At 33.8% G+C, this 14,153-nt stretch overlaps 1 protein-coding gene across 2 annotated transcripts in view; it reads left to right on the forward strand.

Moving 5' to 3' along the window:
* Window positions 1-14,153, forward strand: part of LOC119641941 (sodium/hydrogen exchanger 9B2) — a 35,839-nt gene that overhangs the window by 15,101 nt on the left and 6,585 nt on the right. For both annotated transcript variants that reach the window (XM_038040867.1, XM_038040868.1), the window contains 2 exons: window positions 6,432-6,620; window positions 13,171-13,314. In XM_038040867.1, the coding sequence (XP_037896795.1) occupies window positions 6,432-6,620; window positions 13,171-13,314 (333 nt within the window). The remainder of the gene's footprint in view (window positions 1-6,431; window positions 6,621-13,170; window positions 13,315-14,153) is intronic.

The raw sequence follows: 14,153 nt of genomic DNA on the forward strand, positions 1-14,153 counted from the left end.
TACGTAATTCGCCCATAAACTAAAAATTTCCAAAAAATGCAGCAAAGTATGATACCAATCTGCTTACAGACGCCCCTGTCATTATTAAACAAGTAAAAATATTATAACGGCCCACGACACACCATTGAATACCCTACACCACGCTACAGTTATTCGTATAACCATTTTTCACAATTTATGGAAAGCAATAGAAAAAGTACTTCGATCCGAACCAATTTCCTGGTCGGACATTGGAAAAAGCGTGAAACAACTTTCGTCACAATGTCTCAAAAATTGTACGTGGAATACAAGCATACAAGATGGACAGACGGGCAGCTAAGATAAGGTGGATCCAGTAAATGATTTCCAAACAATAAGTATAATAAAGGTGGGTTATGTGAAATTCTGCTGGGCGTTGCATACATCCACGCTAACTGAATATACCCTAGCAGCGATGTAGGGCATAAAAACTTTAGCACACGTCCAGTACAGACCTGTCAGAAAAATTCGTATACTAATGGCACTGATAGATTATTAGACCACGATCAGAACATCGCTTTGTCCTTTTTTGTTTTGCGTTGGTTCAAGGACTAATTAAATGATAAGATTGGATTTTTCCCATGCCAACGTGTAAAGTATCGAAGAATTGATAGTTAAATTATTTTAAAAATTCATAATTATTAGGAAGGCGATGCAATCTGTGTTCTGTTCTGCGGCGCCGCGGTTTATAAAAGTTTGGCAGAATTTAATTCACCTACAAATATAAGCAATAAAAATGCAGCTCTCCTTATGGCATATTTCCATTAAGGTAATACTGTGTGTGTGTTTATTATCGGCATCTTCTCTTATGTATATAATAAACAAAACACGATTTCTTTACGCTTCTTATTCGCATATGTTGCCGCCTAATGACGTCTACCGTCTTCTCTTCTATTTTTCTTCCCTCTTTCTTTCTTTCTATTATATGCTATAGTGTAAAACTTTGCTTGTTTCTTACACTAGTTGAGAGAAGACGATGTTGTGCTGTTTGCATAAAAAAAAAAATTTCTTCACTTAATGGTGCACATAATCAAACTTACTGAAAAATTATCGTTTGTTAAAAAAAGTGAAAAAAAAAAAAATGAAAAAAAAAAAACTAAAGGAAATAAGAAAAAATAAGGGGATAGCAAGTGGAAATATACGATCTTCTGCTGCATTAATATAATACTTTTTTCCGCATCTCATAAACTCTCACCATGTGTGTGCAGCATTGCACAGTTTAGTCGGTGAATCTGTTGTTAAGGTTATGGTATTACCTGTCATGAAGGCAACATGACGTAAACAATTCGTTTTTTTGAAAATATACTGAGGTTAGAATTTTCCCTTTTTATGCTGATGAGAAAGTTTGTGCAAAACATTGGTTGCATTTTATGCAAATTTCATACTAAAACGACAAGTGAGTTATATTCGCTTTAAAGGGAATTTTAGATAGAAGCTCACTCAAGGAAATATCGTCTAAACTTTAGCAAGTTGTTTGTTAATTATACCTTACATCAGTAGTTGTCGTAGTACAAATAAGTTTGCGCGGATGTATGTAACATACAGGCGGAACTGAGATAGATCCAACATTTATTATACCGATCGATTCAGAATCGCTTTCAATTAAGATTAAGATTATCTATCCGTCTGTCTGTCTTGTTTTCTTGTGTTCAACCTACAGGCTGCAATTTTTGAGATATTTTGATGAAATTTGGTTCACGTTTTTGCCAATCTCCAAATATGAAAGCTATGGAAAATGGTTCGGATCGTAGCACTTTTTCGATCACTTCCCATATATTGCCTTAATTTGAAAAATCATCATATGAATAAGCACGAGTGACTTAGCGTATTTCTTTGCGAGCCGTGGCCCACTGTAGTCTTACTAGTTTTCAAAGTTATTTTTGAAGCCATAAAGGACTAATGCAATAGCAAATATCAAATTGAAACGATGCCTGCTATGGTTGACAAGTTACTAACAGCATTGGACTAAAAAAACTGTTGATAAACTGTTGTTTACGGTGAATTCGTTCTATATTGGTTTCTAGTTTAAAGCCTTTAAATAACAGCACACAGACACGGACTGAAAATGTGACTAAATGATCGCAATACATAATTTTGTGCTACAGTAAAGCCAAAATAAAACCTCATATTAGGCGCCTGTATGTATTTTGATCAGCGACATTTATCGGCGGAAATGATACGAAGTATCAATGTGCGCACAACGATCAAATTTGATCATTTAGCTGATGAAGCAACTGTTTCCACGATCCAAAAGGAGAGAAAATGGCTATCATACGAATTAACTGAAAGAGCGTACGTTGGAGTTTCTGAGCATTGATTGGCCAAATATTGTTAAATTGGATACAAAAAAAATTGAAAGGACTGATGAAACTTCCTATTAATTAACAACGCTTGAGAGATTTTTTAAAATGTATTTCTCGTTCTTACAAACATGAAAAGTACTTTACCTCATTTCTGATGAATTGCGTGGGTATAAGACTATTTGAAGGGAATAAGTAAGTGTTAGGAGAGAGAGAGAATTTAAAGAAATTTCTGCATTTTGCTTGCATTTGTATATTTAAAATCTAATGTTTTATTTCTTGGTGTCTTAAGTTAAGCATAAGTTAAATAACATTTAAGCATATAAAGTACAAATTGCATTTATATATAAATATATACAATATTCTTACTATGCTCGCTGCATATAAAAACGCTTACAAATATAGAATGGTATATACAATGCGAAGCATATAACAAAATCAAATTTGCATTTTCAGCTTAAGATAAAGAAGGGGGGGGGGAGAAAGGAATAAAAGAACAAAAAGAAAAAAAAAAATATATTCTTTTTTAAGCATATCCGGCTTTTGTTGCCAATATTTGTGTACATACGTGTGTGTGTGTATACAATATAAACCGAATAGAATTTGTTGCTTTAAATATAAATTCTTTCCACACGTTTCGTTTGTTACAGGAACACACGATAGGAATTGAATGAATGGAAGCATACGTAACGATATACATTTTTAGGTAACATTATGGTAGGTATGCATAACTATGTGCGTAGTTTTAACAAAGCTCAAATTGTTGTCAAATACGTTGCAAAATATAAAGGATGCTACTTACTTCACTTTCTCGCTTCTCGTTCCCCTATCTTATCGCTTTTAAACTGCGAAAGCATCGCAGATTTAAAAGGTTCGAAGCTAACGTTTGCAACATCTTGCGAAAATCCAAAAATAGAGAACCGAAAGAGAACGAGAGAGAGAGAGAGAGACTTTCTTATAAAGAAATAAGATTTACTGTTTGATTCGTCAGATTTATGCGTTCTTTGCTGGCAGTTTGTTTTCCTTTTTTATTTCATTATTGCTTTTCTTATACACAAACTTTTGCACTTTTTACTTAAATCTTCGCTTTACACCTAATGCCGAGATAATGCTGATATGTTAATTTATTTAGGATATTTGCCACTATTAATAATATCTTTCTTCCATTGAATGGTCAAAGGGGACAAAGACAGGGAGGAAGAAAAAGGAGAGCGAGAAGGGGAAGCGGATAGAATTATTCCTGCCAGCGCGTTCCTTTAACCGCCTATTCTTGAAACTTTCACAACTGAAAAACCTAGAGGTACTGGTCATGCCTCCTTACCCTGCAGGGAAACTTTTCTTCATTGATTAGCTGGGAGCAAATCCATTTTCATCTATTAGTCGAAAATTAGTCCAACCATCTTTCGAACTGCAACGAGGCTTAGTTCGTAATATGTGGAGGGATTTTTGCGTTGACGACGTGATAGAGCCACAGTTTTTTGTCGAAAATGTTACTAATGTTACTCTTTCGATTAAATTGATTGAAAAATCCCACAGCGGCTACAAAATTTATCCATTGGCTTAAAGGGTCAGCATTTTTTGAACGATCCTTAGGCCAGAAAGTAATTTCATCCTCCGACCGTTCACATTTCAATTTCATCTCACAGTCGTAGTGTGTAGGTAAGCAAGACTCGACCCCAAGACGAAAATGCAGCTTTTTTTCGTTGCATACTTTGCTGGTTGGCATTGGTAAAAAGGTACAAGTCTTTTAGCCTGCTACTAAAAAGAATAGAACAACATTTTCGAGAAATTGCATTTATAAATTAAATTGAATTTGCTGCAATTTACGCACATCTTTAAGAGTTAAAAAGGATCTCTTAGTGGAGTGAAACTGGTTACGAGAAGTGCTTTTTCTTTTATTCATTCATTCATTCATTCATTCATTCATTCATTCAATCCTATTGTGCAATCTTTCCATTCTCACATCATCTCGTCGACGACGCACGCACATTCAGGTGCATGTAGCAATTGATGGAAAGGTTTCGAGAAAGAGCAAATTTTGGGGTATACCTGTAATGTTGTTTGGGGCTAGAATGGCTGGTTGAAAGCAATTTGTTTTGAGGTTGTTCTTTGTTGGCAAAGGTGAAATGAGCTGATAATAAAAATGTCAATGGCTTGAAAAATGTTTTACAAAAAAAAAAAAAAAAAACCAAAAAAGCAAGAGAAGCAAAGGAAAGCCATGCATAGGTGGCTTAAACTACTTAAAAAGGCAAAAGTTCTTGCAAAGTGATAAAGAGAGAGTATACGAACGTACATAGACATACATGGATGAAGCAAAATTTCCTACAAAACTCCGAATTAGAAATTGAGAAATCACTTTAACAATACTTCCAATGAACTGACGCTTGCTGCGCATGGATTTGTTAGAAATGTTAAATAAATGAAAATCATCTCAGGCCATGCAGACACATACACGAAGCGATTTAATTCACAGTCCATTACTCAGAATTTTATACCTGCCATGAAATCGTGAAATCAAGAGTAAGATACTCTTGTCGCTACTCTATCTTTTCTCATTAATTAATATATGAAATTGTGTACGACTTGGCTGACATATGTATTTATGGGCATAAATATAATATTTATGTAAAGTTTTGCTTATTCATGCTCAGTCATTCATTCGTTTGTTCCTTTGACAACGTTTTCAAACCTTTTTTTTTGCTTTACACAATGATATAAAGAAAAAAATAAAAATACGAAACGAGGAGAGAGAAATAAAGCGGAATTTGTCCTTTTAAATGTTATTTGCAGTCCATGAACGCTTCAGGCTTTTTCACGTACATTTTCATTTACGAACAGCGTAAAACAAATAGAGGGCGGTTTTCATATTCACCGCTTACTCGTTGCTAAAATATTGAATGGTATACTAATTTGACCGTTTCTTTTGTAACGTTACGATTGCGTTGTGGTTTTCATAACGTGATTGGTCCCGATTTAGTCCTGTTCGTGTGTTCATTTTTTTGGATGTAATGCACCAAGTTTGCAAAAGGTTAGCTGAAGAAACCTTGGATACCTTGGATAGTTGGAATGAGCAGAACAGTTGAAAGGAGAAATCTCTTAAATAAACAACATTATCCGTGATTTACAACTTATAGCGTATAACTGTATAAAATTTGATCTAAGCTTTTCTTTTTTGCATTGAGACTAATCACTCACGGGACATGCCCGTGTAACCCCGGTTCGATGAGAAGAGAATGCAATCGCTAAATGTTGTTCCTTTACTGGCTGCGCATCACTTTAGCTATGACCAAGCTAGTCTCTGCGGCATTTGAGATTTGAGTCTACGAACATTAGTTTGCTTGTCGCGTTTCTTACCAACTCAGCCATTCATGTTTTTTAGAGCCATCGAAAATTCCAAGCAAAGAAATATTTCAATGTAAACCCATCAAATCCTAGATATTTGAGATATGCATCAAAGGTTCCCCTTAGAGGGATTATATATTCCTTAATTTTTACAGAACTGCAATTTATTTATGTGTAGATATATAAGACATATATATATATATATATATATATGTACCTATTGCAATGCTTTCCAAAAGCATATCTGTATAGAGTAAGAATTCAAATGCTTATGAAACCTTGTCGCATACAAAAAATCGGCAGTAGTTTACTTATGAATTATCAAAAGTACAGAAAAAAAATCACATACCACAGTTATCCCGAGCAAAAGCGTACAAATAAGTTACAAGCTTGAAGTGCAAGTTATTAGAAAAAAAAAAAAAATAACTGAACGAAAAACCGATTTGAAAAACAACTGGTCACCGCTAACAAATACTAGCGCAGCACAAACTAATCTGAGTTCATTTAAAGGATTTTACAAAACGGAAAGCCTCGTATGCAACCATATTACATGTGTGTGTAGGTAGTATAAGCGTGCATGGCGACAAAATAACATTTATGCAGCTGGCCTTTGGTCAAAGAAAAAGAAAAAATAGTCTTTAGTTATCATGAATTGGCGACGGGACTATCCAAGTATTTTTCTAATATGCTGAAAAAAAATTTCGAATATTTTTTCTATTTTTTTTCTTATTTTTGGTTTAGTAAATTTCGGTCTTATCGTTCTCGTTTTAGACGTATGCAAATGGTTTACGTTTTGTTCTAACCGTCTTGGGTGGCACCATTTCGGTGATGGGCAGCAAAGCTATCGACTATACCTCAGCTGGAGCATTGGGTTGCGTAACACTTGCATTTATAGCTGGCATCGGTTGGAGGCGTCAACAGCTCAAGCTAACTGTCGAAGAGCGACATGCAAATGAAAATGTAAGTAAGTAAGTTTCCATCCATTGCGACTGAAGGTTTGTTTTTTTTTTTTTTTTTTTTTTTTGCAATGAGATCCTTATACATTTTCATTTTTTTCCCGTTTTACTTTTATTTATATATATAAATATATATATATATATATATATATATATTTTATTTGGTCTTTCGTTGATGTGTGATGTTTTCGTTTTAAATTCGTGATTTGTTGAGTGGTGCATGTTCAAATATTTGATATGTAGGTCTAACAAATAAAGCAGATGCCGCTTTTCTTTTTTTGTTGTATGCATTTGGTTGACTGTAATTACAACTTAAGCAGGTCAAATGCTTCGCAGGGAAACTATTTTTAACTCTAACTGAAAACAAAATTTTCAAAACGTAAGCTCAAGTCGAATTTTAGGGAACCTATTCTAACAAAGTTTCTTTTTTCGACTTTTTCGTTTTTTGCTTTGTAGATTTGCTTGGCTAGTTCCATAGGCCTGCAGGCCTAGGGCAAAACATCAAAATGTTTCGATCGTCCATCTGTTTCCATCGGGTTTTCTACGCATGTATTTTTTGAATGTAACAATCCGTTTGGTGGATGTAAAGTGGAACTCCCTTTACTGTCGAACTAGTTTACTTTAAAATGACAGGAATGCCTTTATATCCATTTAAACGCTTAACGAGTCTGACCTTTTAATATATCAATGTAATATATTAGCCCGTTGGGCAAAAGTGTCTGACCTTCACTGGATGAACGGTTGGCATGATCTTCAGTTCTTGGAATGCGACTCTTTTCGGGCCTTATACGTTTTATGAGATCACTTGGCACTAGGAGCTCGTTACTTTTTAGGTCAATTGTCCACCCGTTTGCTTCTACATGGGCTTTCTTACCTAACCGTATATTTTTAAATTTCTTAATCGTTTTCAGTTACTACACTGCTTACTTTAATTTATGTCTTATCAAAAATTCACTTCAAGACAAATAAAAATAGTTCACTTCACTTATCATTTACTTTTTCACTTATTGCATTTAACTTTTTTCATTAAAAAGATAAGATACAGCTGAGAGTAGAGTTTACATACTTCCCTCTGCCATTATTGTTATTATTATTACTCTTTATCTGGAATAAGAAAAAATCCTTTTGCAAATATGTCACTAGAGAACGAATTGCAATTAAGGATACAAAATACAGTGCAATGGATAATGAAGCATTCCACTCAACTAGAAAACCGTAGCCAAGTGATTGAGTAGGAAAGACATAGAAAAGAGCAGATATGTACTTTTTATTTTTTTGTTTATTTTTTTTAAATTTGTTATAGTGAACTTTCTGTCACTGTCACCGCAAAGCCTGTATTAAGAAAGATATTACAAATGTTTTGCGTAGAAGACAAACCTCCGTCCTTTCGGTTTAAATATAAATTAAATGCAAAGCGAAAAAGTTTGGTTTTTTACGAGAAAAATTATTACAATAGTTCTTTTTAAGGGTTAAGAACTTGCATAAAAATGTTTTGACTTTCGTTGGAAATGTGATGGCATCAACATTATTACTCCTCGCTCCTCTTGACAATTTAAAAACTAATGAATTCATTTCATTTTCATTCATTATTTAAATTTAGTAGCCCTAAACAACACTTCATCCTCCTTACTTAGATGCACTTCAAACTCATACTTAAAATTTGTTTTTATTCAAAGCAGAAAATATGAAAAAAAAAAACAAAAAACAAAGAGTAATAATAATAAAGAGCACGGTCGGATTGTAGCTTAGAGCGAATCTCTATACACCCATCGCCTACTTATTGCTTGCTTGATTTAAATCAAGTTAAAAGCAGCTGACATAGACTTCATCAATAAAATAAAGGTTAAAGTCTTAAACGGGAAGATTTCCGACAAAGCGTTGTACTCGCGCTAGTTTAGGAAGACAACAGGACAGTAAATCAGTTGGGGAATAAGGTATTTAAAGTAATTCATAAAAATTAGACGAGATTGGCTTTCCTTTTAAAGTATTAATTAAATATTTATTAAAGAAAGCCTTTAAAGTTCCGATAAGATTTTGCGTAACAATATTTATTCACATTATTCCTATTAAAACAATTATTCAAAACAACGCTGATACGCTGATGGTTAATGAGATATTGCAGATATTGCAATAGGTGACGAAACGTCAAAGTGTTGATATATAATTTTGGCACGTTGAGATGTTCTATTTCGACTTAGTTGTCTCAATTGTTTTCGCTGAAGTTCCGTGATGGTGGTTACCCTGGATAGGAGTAGTTCATAATCTACAATGCTTAGCTTATTGTACTAACAGAAAAGCACGTCAGTCAGTTTACGTCATGCTATGGGCGTGTCCTTCGACCAATTTTGCCCACTTCCAATAACTACTTGCGTGCGAGCTCTTCCACTGTTTCTGCCAAATTTGAAGTCGATATCTTCATTTTTGCGGTTGGGGGAATATTCACAATAGCTATTACACAGACGGACAGACGGACATCCTTAAATCGATTTAGATTGATGCTGATCAAGAATATATACACTTTGTGGGCTCTCTAACGCTTCATTTTGACAATATAAATATACTCCTCATCGTTCCGCCATGGGTATAAAAAAGTTAATCAGACTCACATGGCCAGCTATTAAATACATTGCAGGCCTTGACCTTATACAATCCTTTATTTATTTTCGCGATAAAGTACCAAAAGCTTTCTTCCCCTGCAAAGGCATCATTTTCATGGGAGACTTCATATTAAATGGCGCTCAAAATGCGAGCTGGCACGGTCCAAATACGCTTTAGCTTTTTCATAAGCTAGTGCCCAAAAAAATCTGAAAAGTCCATAGCTCCGTTAATTTTTATGCCAAATTGTAAGGAAGGCTTCATCGTAAAGCACTAAAAATTGGACCTTTTCCCCCTATAAGCCGCACACTTTTAACTACGAATATATATATATATATATATTCATAACTGGAGAGCTGGAAACATTCTGTGCAAATGAATGCACTTTTCACTGATATAATTATTTATCCCAGTACGGGCGTTATCAGCAAAACTCAAAATAATGTTTTTAGTTTGTTGAGAGCATTATCTTGACACACAAGTGTCATATTGAGTGCATTTCATTCTAAAAAAAATTCAAAGAAATTTATTCCAACCCGTTGCGAGAGTTTGCTTACATAAATATAACTGTCTATCATCACATTATTTTATCTACAGTGTTTTATATATCGTTTGCGATGTTTGTATGCTGTTGTTGTTGTTGTTGTTGTTGTTGTCGGTACTATTGCCTCTGCTGCTGTGCCAGCTAGTCTTTTAAAAACATTTCACACTTTTTTCCTTGCGAAGCTATGAAAAAAGTACCGAGAAATCTTATCAAAAAGTCAATCTTGTTGACACATTTAATTGCAAAGGCAGCTTATGACAATTGATTTTTTTTCTCGTTATCTCTTCGCATTTTTTTTTTTTTTGCCAGCCCCCTTTGCACTTGTACTAGCATTTGGTTACACACGGTTACACAAATAGCTGAAAATTCATCTGCAACATTAAGAAGTACGTAAAGTAATGATAAGTGTAGAGAAGAGAGTGTAACTGAAGAAGACCAAGAATAACGAGAATGAAAATAAAAATGACAGAAATTTGCAAGAAACTGAAGTTCCATTTATCTCTCTCTCTCTCTCTCTCTCTCTCTTTCTATCCCCCATTTTCATAGATATAGGCTGAGGAAATTATTCTGTCGTTTATATCCTTTTTTATATGTACGGAGGATATGTGCCTGTGCATCTTTTACAATTCTGTAAATAAAAGCCTTTAAAACTCGTGCATAAAAGTGTCAGAAATATTGTTGTTATTGCTGATGTTTTTAAGTAAATGAAAAAAAAAAAAGTGTTTTTCTTTTCTTTTTTCCTTTTTGTGCATTAATAGCCACTCTCTAAAGAAAATCCGTGCAAAGAAGTGCAAAAAAAATATAACACGTAAGAAACTAACAATAGAGCACATATATATATATATATATATATATATATATATGTGGATGTCGAAATCAACATATGGTACAAATTAAAAAATCCAGTTAAACAATAGCATCTCGATTGTTGTTTAAGGAGGGCAGACAACAAACAGCAACCGTAACGTTTATTCCCTTAACCAGACTGAGTGCATGTACATTTGTGTTTATATCGACATACATACAGTACTAAACCGGGCAACTTGTAAGTTCAGAAGGGTTATTTAAGTATTGTTTGATGTTTACCCTGTAAACAGTAGAGACACAACTTTATAAACAAGTGCTTTGTCAATAGATTTAAGTGAAATGAAAAAATAAAGAAAGATACAAGAAAAAGAAACTTTCTCTCAAAGTCTATATTGATATTGTGGACAATTTCCGGACAGATTATGTGCCATTAATAAAGAGAGTATCGGGAACATAAGTCAAAAAGCAAAAAAAGAAGGGAGGGAAACGAAAGAAATGTGGGATAGAATTGTTGCATATTTTCACGTTCTAGTAATAAACTATAATATTTTGCATGATTTCAGGAGAATTCTTTTCGAGCCCGATGCTATGCAATGCAAAGAGTGAAGTATACTTAAAGTGATTTATTATCGGAATTTTATTTATATACAAAAAAGTAACACACGAAGAAAGTTTCTTTAGTTAAGTGAGTAAAAGCTTTGTCAATAAAATGATAGATCACTCAAAAGGGGCAGAAGAAAAATACTTTGTTAGTCGCGGTAGTAGTTGTCTAAGTTTCATTCTTCTACGAGAATCTCTAGGAGAAGCTCTAACGTACTAAGCATAAGCAATACATAAATCGCAGAGGATCATCTTCAAAGTTAAGAACTAACGTTTAAAGCTAATTGACGTGAAGAGAGTTTTGAAATAAAGTATACAGTAGAGTCGATGTGAGAGAAACCCGGGGTAACCTCCCGATCCTATAAAGGGGTGGGAGAATGCAAATTTCTATGCTTAAGCTATTCTTCGCAGGGGATGTAGAATCACGGCAGGTTACCGATATTTTGCAAGAAGTTGAACAGCGCCCAACTACTATTGTCATTGGCAAGTATTTTTGCATTTCTTACGGAATAGAGGCAAAATATTCGACGACATCTGGCAAGAGATAGGATAAGTTGAAGTTTGGGACCCTGTTAATTCGTATTAAGAGACATTTTACTTGAATTTCTCTTTGCATATATCTTTTCGAAGGGAATGAATATTGATCATTTTTGAAAAGGCTGATAACGATAATTGAAATGCAACCTCACTACAAAGAATGAACATTCTGCAGTTTGTAGCAAATAACGAATTGATGTGCTCTAATATTCTCCCGCATCCTAATGAGAAGGATTAGAAGAATATCGTGCCTACTGCAACCTGCTGCTTCTGCCAGGCACTGCTGTGTACATCCATTTGCGGACAATTACCATTACTTTACTCAGCTCTAATCAAGAGAAATGATTAAATGTATTACTCGATTTTGAGTTTTCATCAAAAACACAGCAAACTGATATATAAAAAGTAAGAAAATTATATTCTACTATGGCAAAATCTTCTGTGCCCATCGACTTCAAAAAAAAAAAAAAAATTTGCCCGATCTCGTGTATTAGGACCTCTGTAGTATTCTACTGCTGCAGGCACTTTGATAAAATTAGGATACCTCCAAATCTCGATGAAGGATATAAAAATATATTTCAAAAGGCAATTTGCTGCCAGGTCGGTGACACGTAATATATACTCTGGCACAGTTTATAGTGTAAAACATTGACATTCGGAAACTATTAAGCGGCGACGTTTAAGGTCATCAAATAAAATGATGCATGCTTCTTGCATGATTTTAAATTATGGATAGAGAAGAAAAAAAGAGAAATATATTTTCCCCTGTTGCGCCGATTTAACATATTTCAAGGCACTTTAAGAGTGAACTTGCTATTCTTCTATTATATGGCCATCTCAGTTAGGAAGGTGACCTGATTTTTGGAATGAAAAACGTCTTGGATGGCGTAGCAAAAAAAACCGTCTAAACATTTGCATCGTATTTTAAAATTTAAATAACTGTCTACCTCTGTATATTCAAGGCCTGGGTGATTATAATTCATACAAGAAAATGAAATGATGAAGAAAATGAAATGAAATGATTTGAAAAATGTTGATAAACAAGTCGACGAATAATTACATATTTTAAATGTATATCCGAGTAATAGGAGCGAAATCCTAGATGTAAATATATTGCGTCAGGTAAAAGCAACTATAATTTAATTTCTAATTCTATATGGAAGGAATTTTAATCATTTTTAAATTGCTTTTAATATCATATAAAAATGTAAAATAGTATGAATTTATCAACTTGTCTACATTGAAAGAATGTCACGAAATAAGTTTATTGCCTACCGTTAGGCTTTCTAAATACTAAAATTTCTTGCATACTTTCTCGTGGTAGCATGCATAAATTGTAAATTTTTCAACTTTTAATGCTTTTTCCTTTGCATTCATATTCATAATTTAAGTTAGTAATTTTTTTTTTTTGTTTAACTCTTCATATATATTACATTTTTGTTTTGTTTTATTATTATTTATGTATTTTCAGTCTACGGTAGCGAAACGTCTTGATTTGTTATGGAAATTTTTGAAACCAGTTTCATTCGCACTCATTGGCAAGGAAATTAATTTTGCCGTGTTGAATGCTAAAGTTGTTAGTTATGGTGCCCTGCTGGTGTTACTGGGTAGTTTGGTAATTACAAAAATATTTTGTCGCTATATATTGTTGTTACCAAAATGAAAAGAAAACAAAAAAAAAAATAAACTCGATTGCACAGTTACAGGGTGAATGCAACACCTTTTTCGATGTCCAGACGGGCCCGTCCAAGTCAATGCGAACATTCAGAGTCAAACAAAACCTACAGGGCCATACTATGAATACAAGGTTTATATAGGTGGAAGCATTCAAACGCTGAACGTTAGTTGTCTAAATTTCGAGAATCATTTCAAAGAATTATATAAAGACATATATTACAATTTAAAAATTACTATTAAGAAAGTGACGCTAATAATCATGCTTCGAGAATTTACACAAACTTGGGATGACAGACAAGCTTGAGTTTGATTTTAGAACAATTGTCCGGTTATGTATGCAAGTCCTCTGGTAAATATGCAAACGTGGAAGTCTTTCTTAAGTGCAATGTATATCTTCTCGGACTTGGCGATTCATTGCCTAAATTGTGCTATCTTCGTCAAATAAGTCAAATAAGTTCAGTATATCGAAGTCAATATTTTATAGTGAAAATCGTAACTGTACGAAATTTAAATATAAATATATTAGCAATTTATTAACGCGAATAATGACACGGTTTGCATGTAGGGTCTCTTAAGCATATAAATGCCTCGAACTTAGAAAGTCGTCATAAAGTGCTCCTGTACCTATCCGTTATAAACGCAGCGCCAATGGCACAAATTTAATATTTATTTCTTTACATAAATATTATATTTTGCTCTTGGCCAGTTGAATATGAAAATGGCCGCATAACAGTGCACAGTCGAAATTCTAACCATAAATTTAACTGTAGGTTCTTA

Source organism: Glossina fuscipes, unplaced genomic scaffold, assembly GCF_014805625.2.
Source record: "Glossina fuscipes isolate IAEA_lab_2018 unplaced genomic scaffold, Yale_Gfus_2 197, whole genome shotgun sequence".
NCBI lineage: Eukaryota > Metazoa > Arthropoda > Insecta > Diptera > Glossinidae > Glossina > Glossina fuscipes.